At 40.8% G+C, this 14,323-nt stretch overlaps 1 protein-coding gene across 1 annotated transcript in view; it reads left to right on the top strand.

Moving 5' to 3' along the window:
• LOC145407519 (uncharacterized) overlaps positions 1–14,323 on the top strand; it is a 280,710-nt gene that overhangs the window by 60,703 nt on the left and 205,684 nt on the right. Inside the window, exons 26-37 of the mRNA XM_080278443.1 lie at positions 6,601–6,739; positions 7,293–7,405; positions 7,646–7,789; positions 8,245–8,384; positions 8,940–9,287; positions 9,805–9,973; positions 10,334–10,477; positions 10,791–10,894; positions 11,727–11,877; positions 12,354–12,497; positions 12,837–12,994; positions 13,377–13,473. Coding sequence (XP_080134569.1) covers positions 6,601–6,739; positions 7,293–7,405; positions 7,646–7,789; positions 8,245–8,384; positions 8,940–9,287; positions 9,805–9,973; positions 10,334–10,477; positions 10,791–10,894; positions 11,727–11,877; positions 12,354–12,497; positions 12,837–12,994; positions 13,377–13,473 — 1,851 coding nt within the window. The remainder of the gene's footprint in view (positions 1–6,600; positions 6,740–7,292; positions 7,406–7,645; positions 7,790–8,244; positions 8,385–8,939; positions 9,288–9,804; positions 9,974–10,333; positions 10,478–10,790; positions 10,895–11,726; positions 11,878–12,353; positions 12,498–12,836; positions 12,995–13,376; positions 13,474–14,323) is intronic.

Below are 14,323 nucleotides of genomic sequence, written 5' to 3' on the forward strand. Positions count from 1 at the left end.
TCTGGTGTAAGGATTATTTTTTATTTTTTTTATTTTGCCTTCCTCTGTTCATCTCCTGTAAAAAAAAAAAAAAAAAAAAAAAAAAAAAAAAAAGGAAGGTGATATTAGAATGATTCAGGTAACACAGAAGAGGACAGCGAGGTGTAATAAGCAAAATAAATCGCTTAGGAAAAGGTGTTAGGGAGCTTCCGTAACCGACGAAAATACGGGCCATAGCCTTCATTAACCCTTTAACTCGCAGTCCTTTCCTAAATTGAATAGAAAATCGTTTGGAGATAAAAATAATAATAAGATAAAATAATACGTTTTCTGTTTCAAGGGGTTAAAGTTTTGTTGAGAGAAAATACAAGATAGATTTTGAATTCTTTATTTGTATAGTGAATGTAACATAACTTCTGCTTTAGTTGTCACTTCGAGAAAGAGGCTTTTAATAAAGAAGAAAATATCATGAGGTGTTTCCCTTGAATCCGTGTATGGGATTATGGGATATTATAAAAATGAAATTAGATTCTTACACATCAGGTATTAAATAAGACAAAAAATAATGGTAGTAACTTATAAAAAATGGACACACGTAAATATAAGTGGAGGGAAAAAATTAACGATTGCGAGCCGTTAAAATTAGGACAAAATTTTTATTGCGAGATGTAATAATTCAGAAAAATAAATATTGCGAGCGTAATGTAAAAATCAGAACGTAAAAATAAATAGAAAAAAAACGAGAGAACAGAAATCTATTGTAGCGAGACTTTGCGAGGTATCCACGAAAGCAACTGCGATATAAGAGCCTCTTTCTCTGCCCTTCCTATCGAGAGCTGCGCGTGGAGGGGACTGGGGCAGCTTGTGTATGCGTAGGTGGGGGTAGGGGGCGCAGGGGGTCGCTAGAAGGGGAGTGGGGGACGCTGTGAGGTCGGCAGGTGGGGGTAGAGAGCGCTGTGGGGTCGCTAGGTGGGGGTAGGGGACGTAGGCAGTCTGTCGTAGGGGTAGGGGATTTGGGGGTCTCTCAAAGGGGAGTAGAGGGCGCTGTGGGGGACTCAGGGGGGACAGAAGGTGCGGGGTGAGGTGCCAGGGCCAGAGGGAGGGGCTATGGGTGTAATCTGGGGTACGGTGATGGATAGGCTAAAAATATGTTCATCCTGACTCATCCCTTCCCTGAACGACAAGGCTCGAGTCTTATATGGTCTTGGCTCATTACACGCAACTATGATTAAGATTTTACAGCTACTCAGAGCAACTATAAATTCAATAAAGCATTCAAAAATTCGCTAGCGGCTTGTATTACGAAAACAGGCAGGCTATACGCGAAAAGAAATACCTGTGGTGAGGCAGCCAAAATTCTGACATGTGCTTTGACATAACATACTTTTCTTTTGCTACGCTGGGTCACCTTGGTAGAATTCAAGGTCTAGAAACTCATTCTTTACGAGACGTTTCCCCTCATTAGTCAAGTAAAATTATGCGACTGTAAATAATAATAATAATAATCATAATAATAATAATGATAATAATAGCATAATCCTTCGTGTCTGAGCACTTAGTCACCTTGGCATAATTCAAGGTCTTGGGTACATACACCTTTTTTTCCTAGGAACACACCTTGCGAGATACCTACACCTGAGGAGGGTATACTGGTGTGACGATAGCTGTTTTAAATAAAGAGACCGTGGGAACATAAGTATTAAAGACATCGCCATGCTGAAAGAGCGGAGGGATACTGTAAATTGTGCTTCTGTTGCAAGAGGTCTCCATTCACTACGAAAATTCTTCTCTTAAACTTGTCTAGAAGTATCAGAAATAAAATCGAGAAAGCATCACGTCACGGATAGTTAATTTAAATATCAGGAAGTGAGGAAAATCCCACACATAATAATCGATAAAGTGGCGCTAAATACCATCCGGGCTAGAGGTAGATGTAAGCCCGCCACAACCCCCATTCCTTCACACACCTCTGCTGTTTACATTGTTTCCACATATAGACTATACTGTGCGGGTGCCAAAAGATACTGCCTACACCCTGGTCTTATCCACACAAGCGCCGGTACACGCAATACAGCGAATTTTCGAAGACAAATCGTTTCACCATTACGACGCATCATTTTAGTTATATTTACTTCTTCCAGGCCATTTTATTCAATTTGGGAAAGGCTTCTTGTATTGGAAAACTTATTAAGGTATATATTAGATTCTTTTTGTTCGTGAAATCTCTCGTAAGTTAAATGAATGAGTCTGTAGGTAGCACAAAATAAAAATAGGTGATCTCGTTGTACTAAACTGGTTAAAAATACATATTAACTCGTGATACATAATTATAGGTGAAAAATCATTGCCTAGCCCTATTTAATGCTGTCTCCCAAGTAAAAGATGAGAAGTTAAGAAATTACGTTGAAATAACAGTATATGCGGATTCCAAATGATCGGTGCCAAGTCAGCGGATTTGCAAGTTAGGGTGGGCAAAAGTTTACAGAATTATGTATATTTCTTTGTACGCCAGGACGAATATACGAATTAGCACTAACTCTAAATTAAAAAGTGGAATCACAAAACTACAATAATATTCATTTGTCTTGCCAAGTCGAAAAATCATGTAAAGCAGAATGTTACGAAATATTTGAACGTCATTAGGAATATATAATGAAGCGTGTGTATTTTTATGCTGTTCCTTGCCAAGTTAGCAAGTTATAACTGACTCACAAAGGAAAATCTACCTAATTTCTCCACCCAAATTTATTTCAAGATAAATTGCCTCAAAACTTCACTGGCAGATCAAGGCACAAGATTTCTTAGATATTTCCTAGATTTTTCTCGCACCCTTGCCAAGTGGACCGATGATGATAAGTGGGAGTAAGGGTGGATGAAGGTGAGGCCCCGCACTTGGCACTCACAGGCCCACTTCACCTGCCAACAAGCATTATGTTTACCGAGTGAGAGGGGAGGGCACTGAGAGATGATGGTGATGGCGATTAATTCTGTTTCTGAGAGCGCACACAGAGATGGTGATGATGTTGATGGTGATGATGATGGTGATGAAGATGATTTACCTATAACTGTAATAGGGCACAAACTGATGATGATGACGACGACGACGACGACGACGAATTTGATCTACCTGAGAATGAAATTAGGCACATACTGATGATGATGATGATGATGATGATGATTGTGATGATGAGGGTGATAATGGGCAGTCGATTTACTGACACGATTGCTTTCCTTCAGCTGAATAAATCGTCTGGCTGTATTATGAAAAAATTACCCGTGTTCAGCTCCTGGTGATGTGGTTAATGACATCACTTCAGTTTTAAATATTTACCCTATTGTGATAAAGGGCTGTTTTAAATATTTACCCTATTGTGATAAAGGGCTGTATTTTTGTGACCTTAGGATACGTTCTAGCACCTCCTTCTTAGCGATTTGTTTTGGATATTACACCATACTATTCACCTGTATGATAGTCCTTTTTAATATCGACATAGATGGCATAAATAACACAGAGGATAATATATTGGGGTCACATTGAGAGACACGTAAATAAGAGGTGCAGGAGAGTGGCCAAAACTTACTTGACTAAGACCCAAGGAATGCACAGTGAGTCTCCAATATTTTCTCTAACTTGCCTTTGTTAGATGTGCTTAGAACTGGTCTAGACTTCAGAGTGCTAGACTTTTTGATGCCTCCCTCCTCCAGTTCCTTATTTAGGCTAGGTTAGGTTTGGTTAGGTTAGGTTAGAGCAAGTTAGGATGGGGATGAGAGGAGAATTTGGGCAATTGAAAGTCTGGAGGATGGTAGGAAAGTTGCTGTGTAGTAAAAGATATTGCAACACTTCATAAAGCTACACTCTACAATGCAACACTTCATGCATACCTCACATTGCCCCCCTTACACACACACACACACACACACACACACACCTCACTGTCATACTACACACTACCACACTGCTTTCCATTCACACTTCACACATCCATACCACATCGCACGTTTACCTCATAGTCATATTTCACGGTCCCACACCACACACTGCACCTCTTGTCTCATACTGCACAGAGCTTTTTCTTACACCTACAAACCTGAAGACTAGAACAGTTCTGAGCACATCTGATAAAAGTGGATGAAGAAAAAAAGTAAAAGAAAAAATATTACGAGCATGCCAAGTTAAGTTTACCAAATTGCAGACGAATATGTAATGCTAATTGTATGAACACCAAAATAGTTCATGAGTATTTTTGTCAGTCACACTTTGAATTGGAAATATATGGATAGTATTGGCAAGACAAGAATCAAATTAACTCAGACAGCGCAAGAAATCACATACGATTTAGCTGTGATAAATCATAACACTCAAAAGGTTAAAGTAATATATATTGATTAACTTTTTCGTCATTACACGCCAGACAAATTTATTTAGCTGAGAGAAACCGTAATACTGAAAGAGATAAAAAGAAATAATAAGTCATGATACTGCTGGATAATTCTGCTCAGCTAAGAAATTATACCAGCATTCAAAGGAGACCAAATTTTATTAGTCCTAACGAAAACCGTCTGATATTTCAACGAGAGATAAATACCAGTTGTCAGGTCCAGAAAAAGAATAAAATGTTTCATGCAATACACTGAATTCTATACTACAAAAAAAAAATACAATGGGCGGAGTTTTTATACATCATGTGACTTATTACTAAAAACTGCATTACCTGGACGGTGTATTAACTGTATTAACTCCGTATAACAAGCAAGATAAGCAGAAAAAACTTCAATCTCTATCTCTGTACCTCTTCGTTTGTCTATCCGTCTGTACATCTCTTTACTTATATAAAAACAGGCTACCCAGATTTCAACTCCTCACTAAACACAGGCAAATCGGAGTTATGGTTTATGTTTTGGGAATATCTAATGGTTCTCCTGATCGTTTTAATTTCCATGCCTCTCCTGGAAGACTGGAACCCCTGCTCTTGCTCCTACTAACACTGTCTAGGCGAAGCATGCAGGTGAGTCTACTAATATTCTGTTTGGGTGGGTGTGTGTCCGTGTGTTTTTTGTTCTGTTGTGTATGTGTGTATGCTTTTTTTTTCTGTTGTGTGTGTGCGTTTGTTATTCTTCTGCTTCACTGTTGTTTGCGTGTGTCCGTGTTATTCTTCTGTTACACTGTTGTTTGCGTGTGTCCGTGTTATTCTTCTGTTACACTGTTGTTTGCGTGTGTCCGTGTTATTCTTCTGCTTCACTGTTGTTTGCGTGTGTTTTTCTTCTGCTTCACTGTTGTTTGCGTGTGTTTTTCTTCTGCTTCACTGTTGTTTGCGTGTGTTTTTCTTCTGCTTCACTGTTGTTTGCGTGTGTTTATCTTCTGTTTCACTGTTGTTCGATTGTTATTTTAGTAGCTTGGAGTTAATTTAGAGTCTGGTATATACTCTACAAAGGTTGAGCACTGTTTCAGCGTTCTGTAGATGATTTTATTATCCATCTAAAAAGCAGAAACAACCTAACCCAGTTTCGCTTTTTGGTGTCTGGTCAAAACATCTACAGCCGGTTATGGCATTTTTTGGTCACTGAATTTAATATATGTACAAAGAACAAATCAAGACGCCTGGTGGTCTAGTGGTCTAAGATGCCAGTCGGGTTGAGGATCATGTGCTGTGGGCGCGTTGATTCCAATCCCTTAAAAGCGAGTGGAATACGTCGATCATGATTCAAATATGCTACCGGGCTGAATGACACCTTATTAGTTCTGGATTACAGTAGCCTAACCTCGGACCCCTACGTCCATGAGGGGTAGTATGATACTCTTTTTCGCATATACTAAAAACTATACAAAAAAGCAGCCCAGTTCGATCTTTCTAGTTTATGACAGGCTGTGAAAAGGGTATCCATTCAGTGAGTCGGAGATAAGAGTATATGGATGGCTTATCTGTCACTAAAATGATACATATGATATTTTGATTTTCGAAATTAAATATTCAGTCAGCGTAAAGTAATTGTAAATTTAAATAAGTGCTGTATATCTAATCCTGAATAATCATGCAGTCTGAACCTTCACAGAGTTATATTTCTAAGCCTGTTCTTTGAAATTTAAAAACATGTTACAGTTATATCTCAACCTATATTATGATATTTCTTTACCCGTACCATCTGTAACACTTCTTCTCTTGCACACTACTAACTTCCACATTCCTAATCTTGTACTAACTCTATCTCCAAATCTGTTCTAATTTGTGTTCATTGTTCCTTAAACCTGTACTAATTCTTGTTCATGGTTCTCCAATTTTGTACCAATCCTTGTTCACTGTTCTCCAGATCTGTTCTAATCTCTGTTCAGGGTTCTCCAAATCTGTACTAATGTTCAGGGTTCTCCAAATCTGTACTAATTTGTGTTCATTGTTCTCCAAATCTGTACTAATTTGTGTTCAGGGTTCCCCAAATCTGTACTAATTCTTGTTCAGGGTTCTCCAAATTTGTTCCGGTCCGTGTTCATTGTTGTCCAAATCTGTTCTAAATTTTGTTCAGGGTTCTTCAAATCATTACTAATTTTTGTTCATTGTTCTCCAAATCTCTGCTAATTTTTGTTCAGGGTTCTCCAAATCTGTACTAATTCTTGTTCCTGGTGTACAGCGACGGGCAGTATGCAGCTGGACACCCTGGATGAACAGCGGCTGCGTAAGATCAAGCAGCTGGAGAAGATCGGTCCGGCTCCACAAGAGGCCAAAGAACAGATTTTCCAGAAACCCGTCTTCACCACACCTCTCATCAGGTCAGTGGAAGGAGCTGTCATGGAGTTGGGGGAAGGGGAAGGAGAGATATTCATGTATACTTCTTTCACTGTAACTCTCCCTGTAGATTAACACTAGAGTATGATGCTAGTCACGAAGAAGTGCTGTGTAGGGAGCTTTCTTAGAGGTGGGGGACGGGGGAGGAGATAAATTTGTGTATACTCTCTTCAGTTTAACGTGGTCTAAAATTGCCATCTCTCCATCTACAGTGTTGAGTTATGATAGAAGATTAACACTAGAATGGGGTGCTAGTCAGGAAGAAGTGCCGTGAAAAGGCTCAGAGACTTTACTGAGATGTGCGTTAAGTACCTCATGATTTGTGCCCGCAATTTTATCCTTATCCGTTTTTCAGAATATGGATAGGAAGTGACTATTCTTGATATTTTGCAGAATTTACATTACCGAATTATGCTTTATACTACGGGAGACTAGCCCAGGGCCCTTACGTACCAGAAGGGGTAACTTGAGATGATGGTACCGTTTTGGCTTTTCTTCCTAGTTTTTGTAATTTTGACGTGATGTTCCCCTCTGCAGCGTGGACAACCTGGCTGAGGGCGAGCGGTGCCATCTGGAGTGCCGCCTGGAGCCCATCAATGACCCTAATCTCAAGGTGGAGTGGTTCGTGAATGGCGTGGAGATCAAGGCTGGTGAGTTGAAGCATGCATCTTAGTGGAAATTAAGGTTTGATTGTTGATACTGATGATGATGTACAGTGTGATGGTGGTAGCAGTGATGAGAACGATGGTAATGTGATAATGAAGAGATGGTGATGATAATTATGATGATGGTGATTATGATAGTAGCAGTAGTAGTGATGATAGTGAAGGTAGAGGTGATAATGGCTGACAAATAAACACTAAGCCTCACGTCCCATATCTCTCCCTCAGGTCACCGCTTCCGCACCACCCACGACTTTGGCTACGTTGCCCTTGACATCCTCTACACCTACGGGGAGGACTCGGGCAACTACCTCTGCAAGGCTACCAATAAGGTCGGCGAGGCTGTCAACTCATGCAGTGTTTCTTGTGCAGGTGAGAAAACAGACTTGATACTGTATGTTGGATGAAAATACTTGCCAAGAAAATCTAAATTGAAATATCGAGTTTTCATATGTTACATCATCCACCTGGAGTGCTTTAGCTTACTGAATCATAAAATATCCAGGTGCTGGTTATATGATTGCCATGGTGCTGGAGAGGGACGCCTTCTCGTGGTGGCATTGATATAACCGAGGAGGATTCACTGCCCAGTTATACAAACGTCCCTCATCTCCCTCCCTATCCCACAAAAAGAGGAGGGTGGACTGCCGGAGAAAGGCATTTTCAACCTGCAGTCCACTGGGTTCAAGTTACAGATGAACCTACACATATCATTATTATGATTGCGATACATGTCAAATATACGTGTCATATTACTCGCCCCATTTCTTGCCCAACCAACAAAATTAAACATCAGGAGTCTAATTAAATTCTGTCGCCTCCCACAGCTCGCCGATCCATCTACTTGGACACTCAGCATCCCGAGGGCTGGGAGAAGATCCAGAGTCTCGAACAGAGGGGCCGCCATGAGCGTATTGAAGTCAGTGATGCTCCCATGCAGGCTCCCAGGTTCACCTCTGAGCTCCGGGTGAGAGGAGGAGCTTTCTTGTTTTGGTGTAGGGGTCATTGATGCAGGGTTAGTTAAGAGGGTGGGAAGAGGCCTGTGCTATACAGTTGGATTTTTTTTTTTTTCTTCCATGACTATTTTGTAAGTTTATGTATATTTTGCTCGCTGTCAGCTGCTTTGCCATTTGGCGCCGAAAGCAAGATAAAACAATTCACTCTGTGTAACATTTGTATAGTTCAACTTATACCACAACAGGAATAAGACCTAATGAACTGTAACTTAGATAAAGGATGCACGACCATGTGATTGAAGTGTGTCCATGTGTACTGAAATGTGAAAATGTGTCTTTGTGTGTTTGTTTATTTTGATGCGTTACAGTATCTATTGATGTGTGATTATATATCCTGATGTGTGACCATGTGTGTCGTCTGGCCCCGTACAATGTGTGATTTTTGTATCATATGTACTGAAGCGTGGCCATATGTGTGATTCTATACGATACCTTTCTCTAAGTCGTAATATATGCACCGTGTGTAATCAGTTGTAGCTATGCACTGACTTCTGGCCCACCTGCAGGGCAACACATTACTATCAGAGGGTCAGCATGTGCATCTGGAAGGCCGAGTGGAGCCAGTGCACGACGCAAGTCTCAAGGTGGAATGGTACCACAATGGAAAGGCTCTGCAATCCGCCTCACGATTCCACACTACCTTCGACTTTGGCTATGTTGCCCTGGATATCACCGGCGTCTACCCTGAGGACTCTGGAGAATACACCTGCCGTGCCTACAACCTCATGGGAGAGGCAGTGTCGTCCATCTCCTTCAAGGTGGAGGGCAAGGAGAACATCATCTACGAGTCTGCCCGGCCTGAGGGTCTGGAGAAGATCAGGCAGCTGGAGGATGCCTCCAAGATGCGTCGCCAGGTGAGCTGTTGGGTCTCAGATAAGCCAAAAATTCGTTGACTTTAAATACTCAAACTTAAACCTCATTTTCTTAAAGCTTGATTTTGGCTAGATTGACCCTGCTTTTCTCATCGCGTCATATCTCTGTAACTCTATGTAAGTCTTTAATTTTGTTGTAGGGCAAAGCTATAAAAATCCATTAAAAAAAATTCACTCTTCAGGCCTTGGAGAACACCCACACCTTCCAAAAAAACTCTCAGATCAGCTAGTCCATATTAGTTCGTTATTCTGTCTTTCTGTGTCCTATCTTTTTGTCATTAATTAGGCTGGATTGAGGAATAAGAATGAGCCATAAACAAAATCTCTTGTCCCTTCCACAATCCATGGAAGTCAACCGAATCTTCCAACACATTTAAATCAACTAGTCACTTTTTTCATCAAACGATCATATTTCTCTCATCTATCTGTTTGTCTAAAATTAGGTTAAAACAAAGAGCAATAGTGATCCATAAACAAAATCTCTTCTCCGTCTCTTCAGGTTGTGGAAGAGACCCGCACCTTCCAGCGCCCTGTCTTCACCCAGCCACTACAGAATCTGGACAACCTGATAGAGGGCGAGACAGCTCACTTCGAATGCCGCCTCATCCCTGTCGGAGATCCCAAACTCAAGGTTGAATGGTTCAGGAATGAGAAACCGATTGAGACAAGTGAGTTTATGATGTGATGTAGATTTAGGTAGATATTAATACAGACATAAATAGCCGTAGATATGGACAGAGACAGGTTTAGATTGGTGACTTACTGAAGGATAGGAAAGCTGTTGAGATAAACAATTTTTACACGAGATATATATTTAGATAGGCACTGGTACGTACTGTATATAAACAGTTGTAAATACAGATACCAGATATTGAATCAGGGCAGCTGGCTCCTAATATTGGGAAAACGATGGAGAAGAAAATAGAGTCGGATATGAGTTAGTACCTACTTCATGGATCGGAAACATTTATAGACAAGCGAACTGAAACCCATACTCAAGCGTCAACATCCTTCTTTTTTTTCTGCAGGCTCTCGCATCAACCGCACACATGACTTTGGCTACGTTGCCCTCGACATCACTGGCGTACGTGCTGACGATGAGGGTATCTACATGTGCCGTGCCTCCAATGATCTGGGCGAGGCTGTTACTACTGCTTCTATCAAGATCAAGTGTAAGTTTCTTTAGAGGGCTGTCCTGAACTTTGATTGTCTAACAGCAGAAAGAATTAAATAAAAAAGAATTCACATCATTCATGGAGTTAAATGATCACATAATGGGGAGGGAAACGAAAGTCTAAGCTGGACTAATTTGACAGGACGATTTGATATTTATCGTCTGTATTTAATTCTGAAATGGAAGTTAAATACCTGCACTGTAAACAGAGGATAATTATATATTGATCTGTGTTCACGTGATAAGTTAAAATGAAATTCTGTAAAAAGTATATGAATTCTAATAATGGGCTTTGTTTGTTATTTGAACAGCTCATGCCAGCATCCAAATGGACACTCAACATCCTGAGGGCATGAAGAAGATTCAGGCCCTTGAGGACCGTAAGCCTGCAGCACGAGGCGAAATGCCAGACAAGGTGAGGTTCATTATTTAAGTTCAGACAGTGTTGATATGAAATTGTTCAGCTGAGTACTTTTGATGGTACACACACACACACACACACACACACACACACACACACACACACACACACACACACACACACACACACACACACTTGCACATCTCACACTGTCATACTACACATTGCCCCTTTACATACTGCTACATCACACACACACACACACACACACACATACACACGCTGGTGCAGTGGTAACGCTGTCGCTTGCCAACTGGTGGACGGGAGTTCACGCCTCGCTCAGGTTGCGAAAAGTTTCACTGACGAAGTGGGTGGTTACTGTCCCCCTTGAGCAAGGGGACGGGTGTGTGCGTGTGTGAAGGTCACAGCCTTGCCCTTAGATCGGACTATATGAGCTCTCAGCTCCCTTCCGGGAGGGTAATTGCTGACGATCACGACCATCAAGTGATCCTGACCTACCCGGTGAATTACACACACACACACACACACACACACACACACACACACACACACACACACACACACACACACATTGAAATGGTGCTTATTTGCAAGGGTATTAGAAATGGTTGGAGAAAGAAGTGTGCTAACTCACCATGGTTCAGAAATAACATTCTGATACTCGTATCTTGCAGTGACACCATTGAACCTTGATGGGTTGAGTTCCTTCCCTGGATGTATAACAGAAATGTTTTGGTAAAATATGTATGTGTGTTTTTGAAGTCTTTTCCTTGCTTCTAGCTTATCTCTAGCACATATATATATGATTGAAGAATAGGGTCAGGATGATGATGATATTTATGATGACGGTATGTCTTCTGTGCAGGTTTACGACAAGCCAGTGTTCACGACGGCTTTGAGTGGACCAGCCCAGGTCATAGAGGGTCAGAGGGCACACTACGAATGCCGTGTCATGCCAGTCGGTGACCCCAACATGAGATTCGAATGGTATTGCAATGGCGTTGAGCTCAAGATGGGTAAGTGATGCTGGTATTTATGCAACTGTGTGAATTTTGTGCATATGTCAGTCTTTTGCCATCGCTTATTTGCTTTCTTCATTAATTCACCGTTGGGGTTCTATAACTTGAAATTATTAAATAGATTGTTTACGTTTTTACTCGTGTATGCTGTAATATAAAGTAATATGAGAATAGATGAACTAGTGTGAGGACTTAAAAATATTGTAAGATATTGTGAAGGTAGAGTAATATGAGGAATAAGAAGAGATTGCGAGTACACATTATCTAGTGGTAGGTGGATAGAATAGTTCAAAAGTATATAAAGTAGTGTAAGAACGAGTAGGAATATATTAAGATTCATGTATATATTAGGTTGTGTGAGGATGGATAGAGTGGTTTGAAGATACATTAGGTAGTGTATGAGAACGAGCAGGAGTATGCAAAGATTCATTTAATATTCCTTCAACTTACGGCTCCTTCTCATGTGTTCGTAGGTTCACGCTTCACCACCGGCCACGATTTTGGCTTCGTGACTCTGGACATCCTGCAGTGCGTGGCCGAGGATTCTGGTGTCTATATGTGCAAGGCCATCAACCAGGCTGGAGAGGCCGTTAGCTCCTGCACTACCAGGGTTATTGGTCAGTATCGGGAGAAGTAAAGGTTTCATGCTATGCTGAGTTATTCCATCGACTGTGATTATTGACCTAAAATTATCTATCATTTTAGAAGGCTAGATTTACCAAATGCTGTATGATTGAGGCTCCATCCTATCCATAGATGGGAAAAAATGATGATGTGATGATGATACATGCATATAGACAGGCAGACATTTTTTTTTAATTAACAATTTCCTTTGACTTACAGTACATGTATGGAGCAGTTGCCAATTTCTGTCCAGGTAAACAAAATAGCTAGTTATGTGTCACCTTATATACCGACCTGGAAAACCTCAGAACGTGCTCCTTCTTCCCCCACAGCCAGGGGCAACATCCTGGGAGACCCTCTTCATCCTGGCTGGGAGACCATCAAGCTTCGCGAGACCCAGTGGAACCGCGTACCAGAGACCCCTGTTTCACCAGAGCACCTTGAGCCTCCTATGTTTACCAAGCACCTGGAAAGCCATGAGCGCCTGCAGGTGGGTATTGATGTTGTGTATATATCTTTTTGTCTGTCTCTCTCTCGTCTGTCTGTATCTCGTCTGACTGTCTCTTGTCTCTGTCCCTCGTCTGTCTGTCTCCTGTCTGTCTGTTTGTCTGTCATAGCTGGGATAAAGTAAAGGTGGAGAGGGATCACAGACCCTACCCGACATCCCTGATCCCGTTTTGTCTTTGTGTTTATTTATGTCTATCTATCTATCTATCTCTCAATCAGTCTGTATCTCTATCTGCCTACCTATCCATCTGTCATCATAGAACAGAGACCACTCTTGTAGTTAGTTCTCATTAATGTAGCTTGTACGGCAGTGGTTGAGTAATAATATAAACGAAACTAATAATTACTTGTTCCTTGATGCACAGGAGGGCGAGAACGTACACCTAGAGGGTCAAGTACAGCCAGCCAACGACCCCAACCTCAGCATTGAGTGGTTCAAGAATGGCGTACAGCTGACTACTGGTACGTCTTTGTTTTTATGGGGTCACTTATTTTGATTTCGAAGTGGATGTTGCTGTCAGATTAATTGTGTTGTCCGGTTGAACCCTTAAACTTTGGCCAGACATTTTTGTTTTGTAATTTCCTGCATAGACGTTTCACCAGTAAGTTAAATAACCTCTTCACATTGACAAGTCTTTCCGAGCTGAATGTCTAATCTGGAAAGTAAAAAAAATATTATCATAGGGAAAGGATTAATGGAGGGTCACATACTAAGAACCTTAATAATCCTTTTACTACTCGATTTCTTTCCAAAAAATTGAAAAACAAAAATATCAGAAAACTATCATGCATAAAGTGATGGGATTAAGGTTGCAATATACTAAAATATATTAATATCTGCTTAAGTATGGGAAAAAATTCAGCCCATATGGAACAAATCTATAGCCATAAAAATGTTGCGAACTTCATATTTCTGGTGAGAAAACCGAACGTCAGATGATGCCAGCCGAAGTTTAAGGGTTAAAGCTTGTGGCACTGAGACTGGCTTATTTCTTGGTATTATACCGTAACTAGCTTTTAAAATTTTTTGTTTATCTTGCATTTTATATCACTGTTTTGTTTTTCAGTGTGATTTATCGTTTTGTTTTAATGTCAGTTGTTCCAGATGTTTTCATTGCGTAATTTGGCTTGTTTTTGTTTCGTTCATTTTGTTTTATTCGTCAGTCAATATATGGTGCATATGACAGTGCAGAGATTTACTTAATACTGCACTAACATGGGCATCATGAGACCCAGGATATTAGAAAAGTCTGTGCAGTACGAGGTGTGTGTGTGTGTGTGTGTGTGTGTGTGTGTGTGTGTGTGTGTGTGT

This window comes from Coenobita brevimanus, chromosome 73, assembly GCF_032717465.1.
Source record: "Coenobita brevimanus isolate Jiangsu-jjx chromosome 73, ASM3271746v2, whole genome shotgun sequence".
Taxonomy (NCBI): domain Eukaryota; kingdom Metazoa; phylum Arthropoda; class Malacostraca; order Decapoda; family Coenobitidae; genus Coenobita; species Coenobita brevimanus.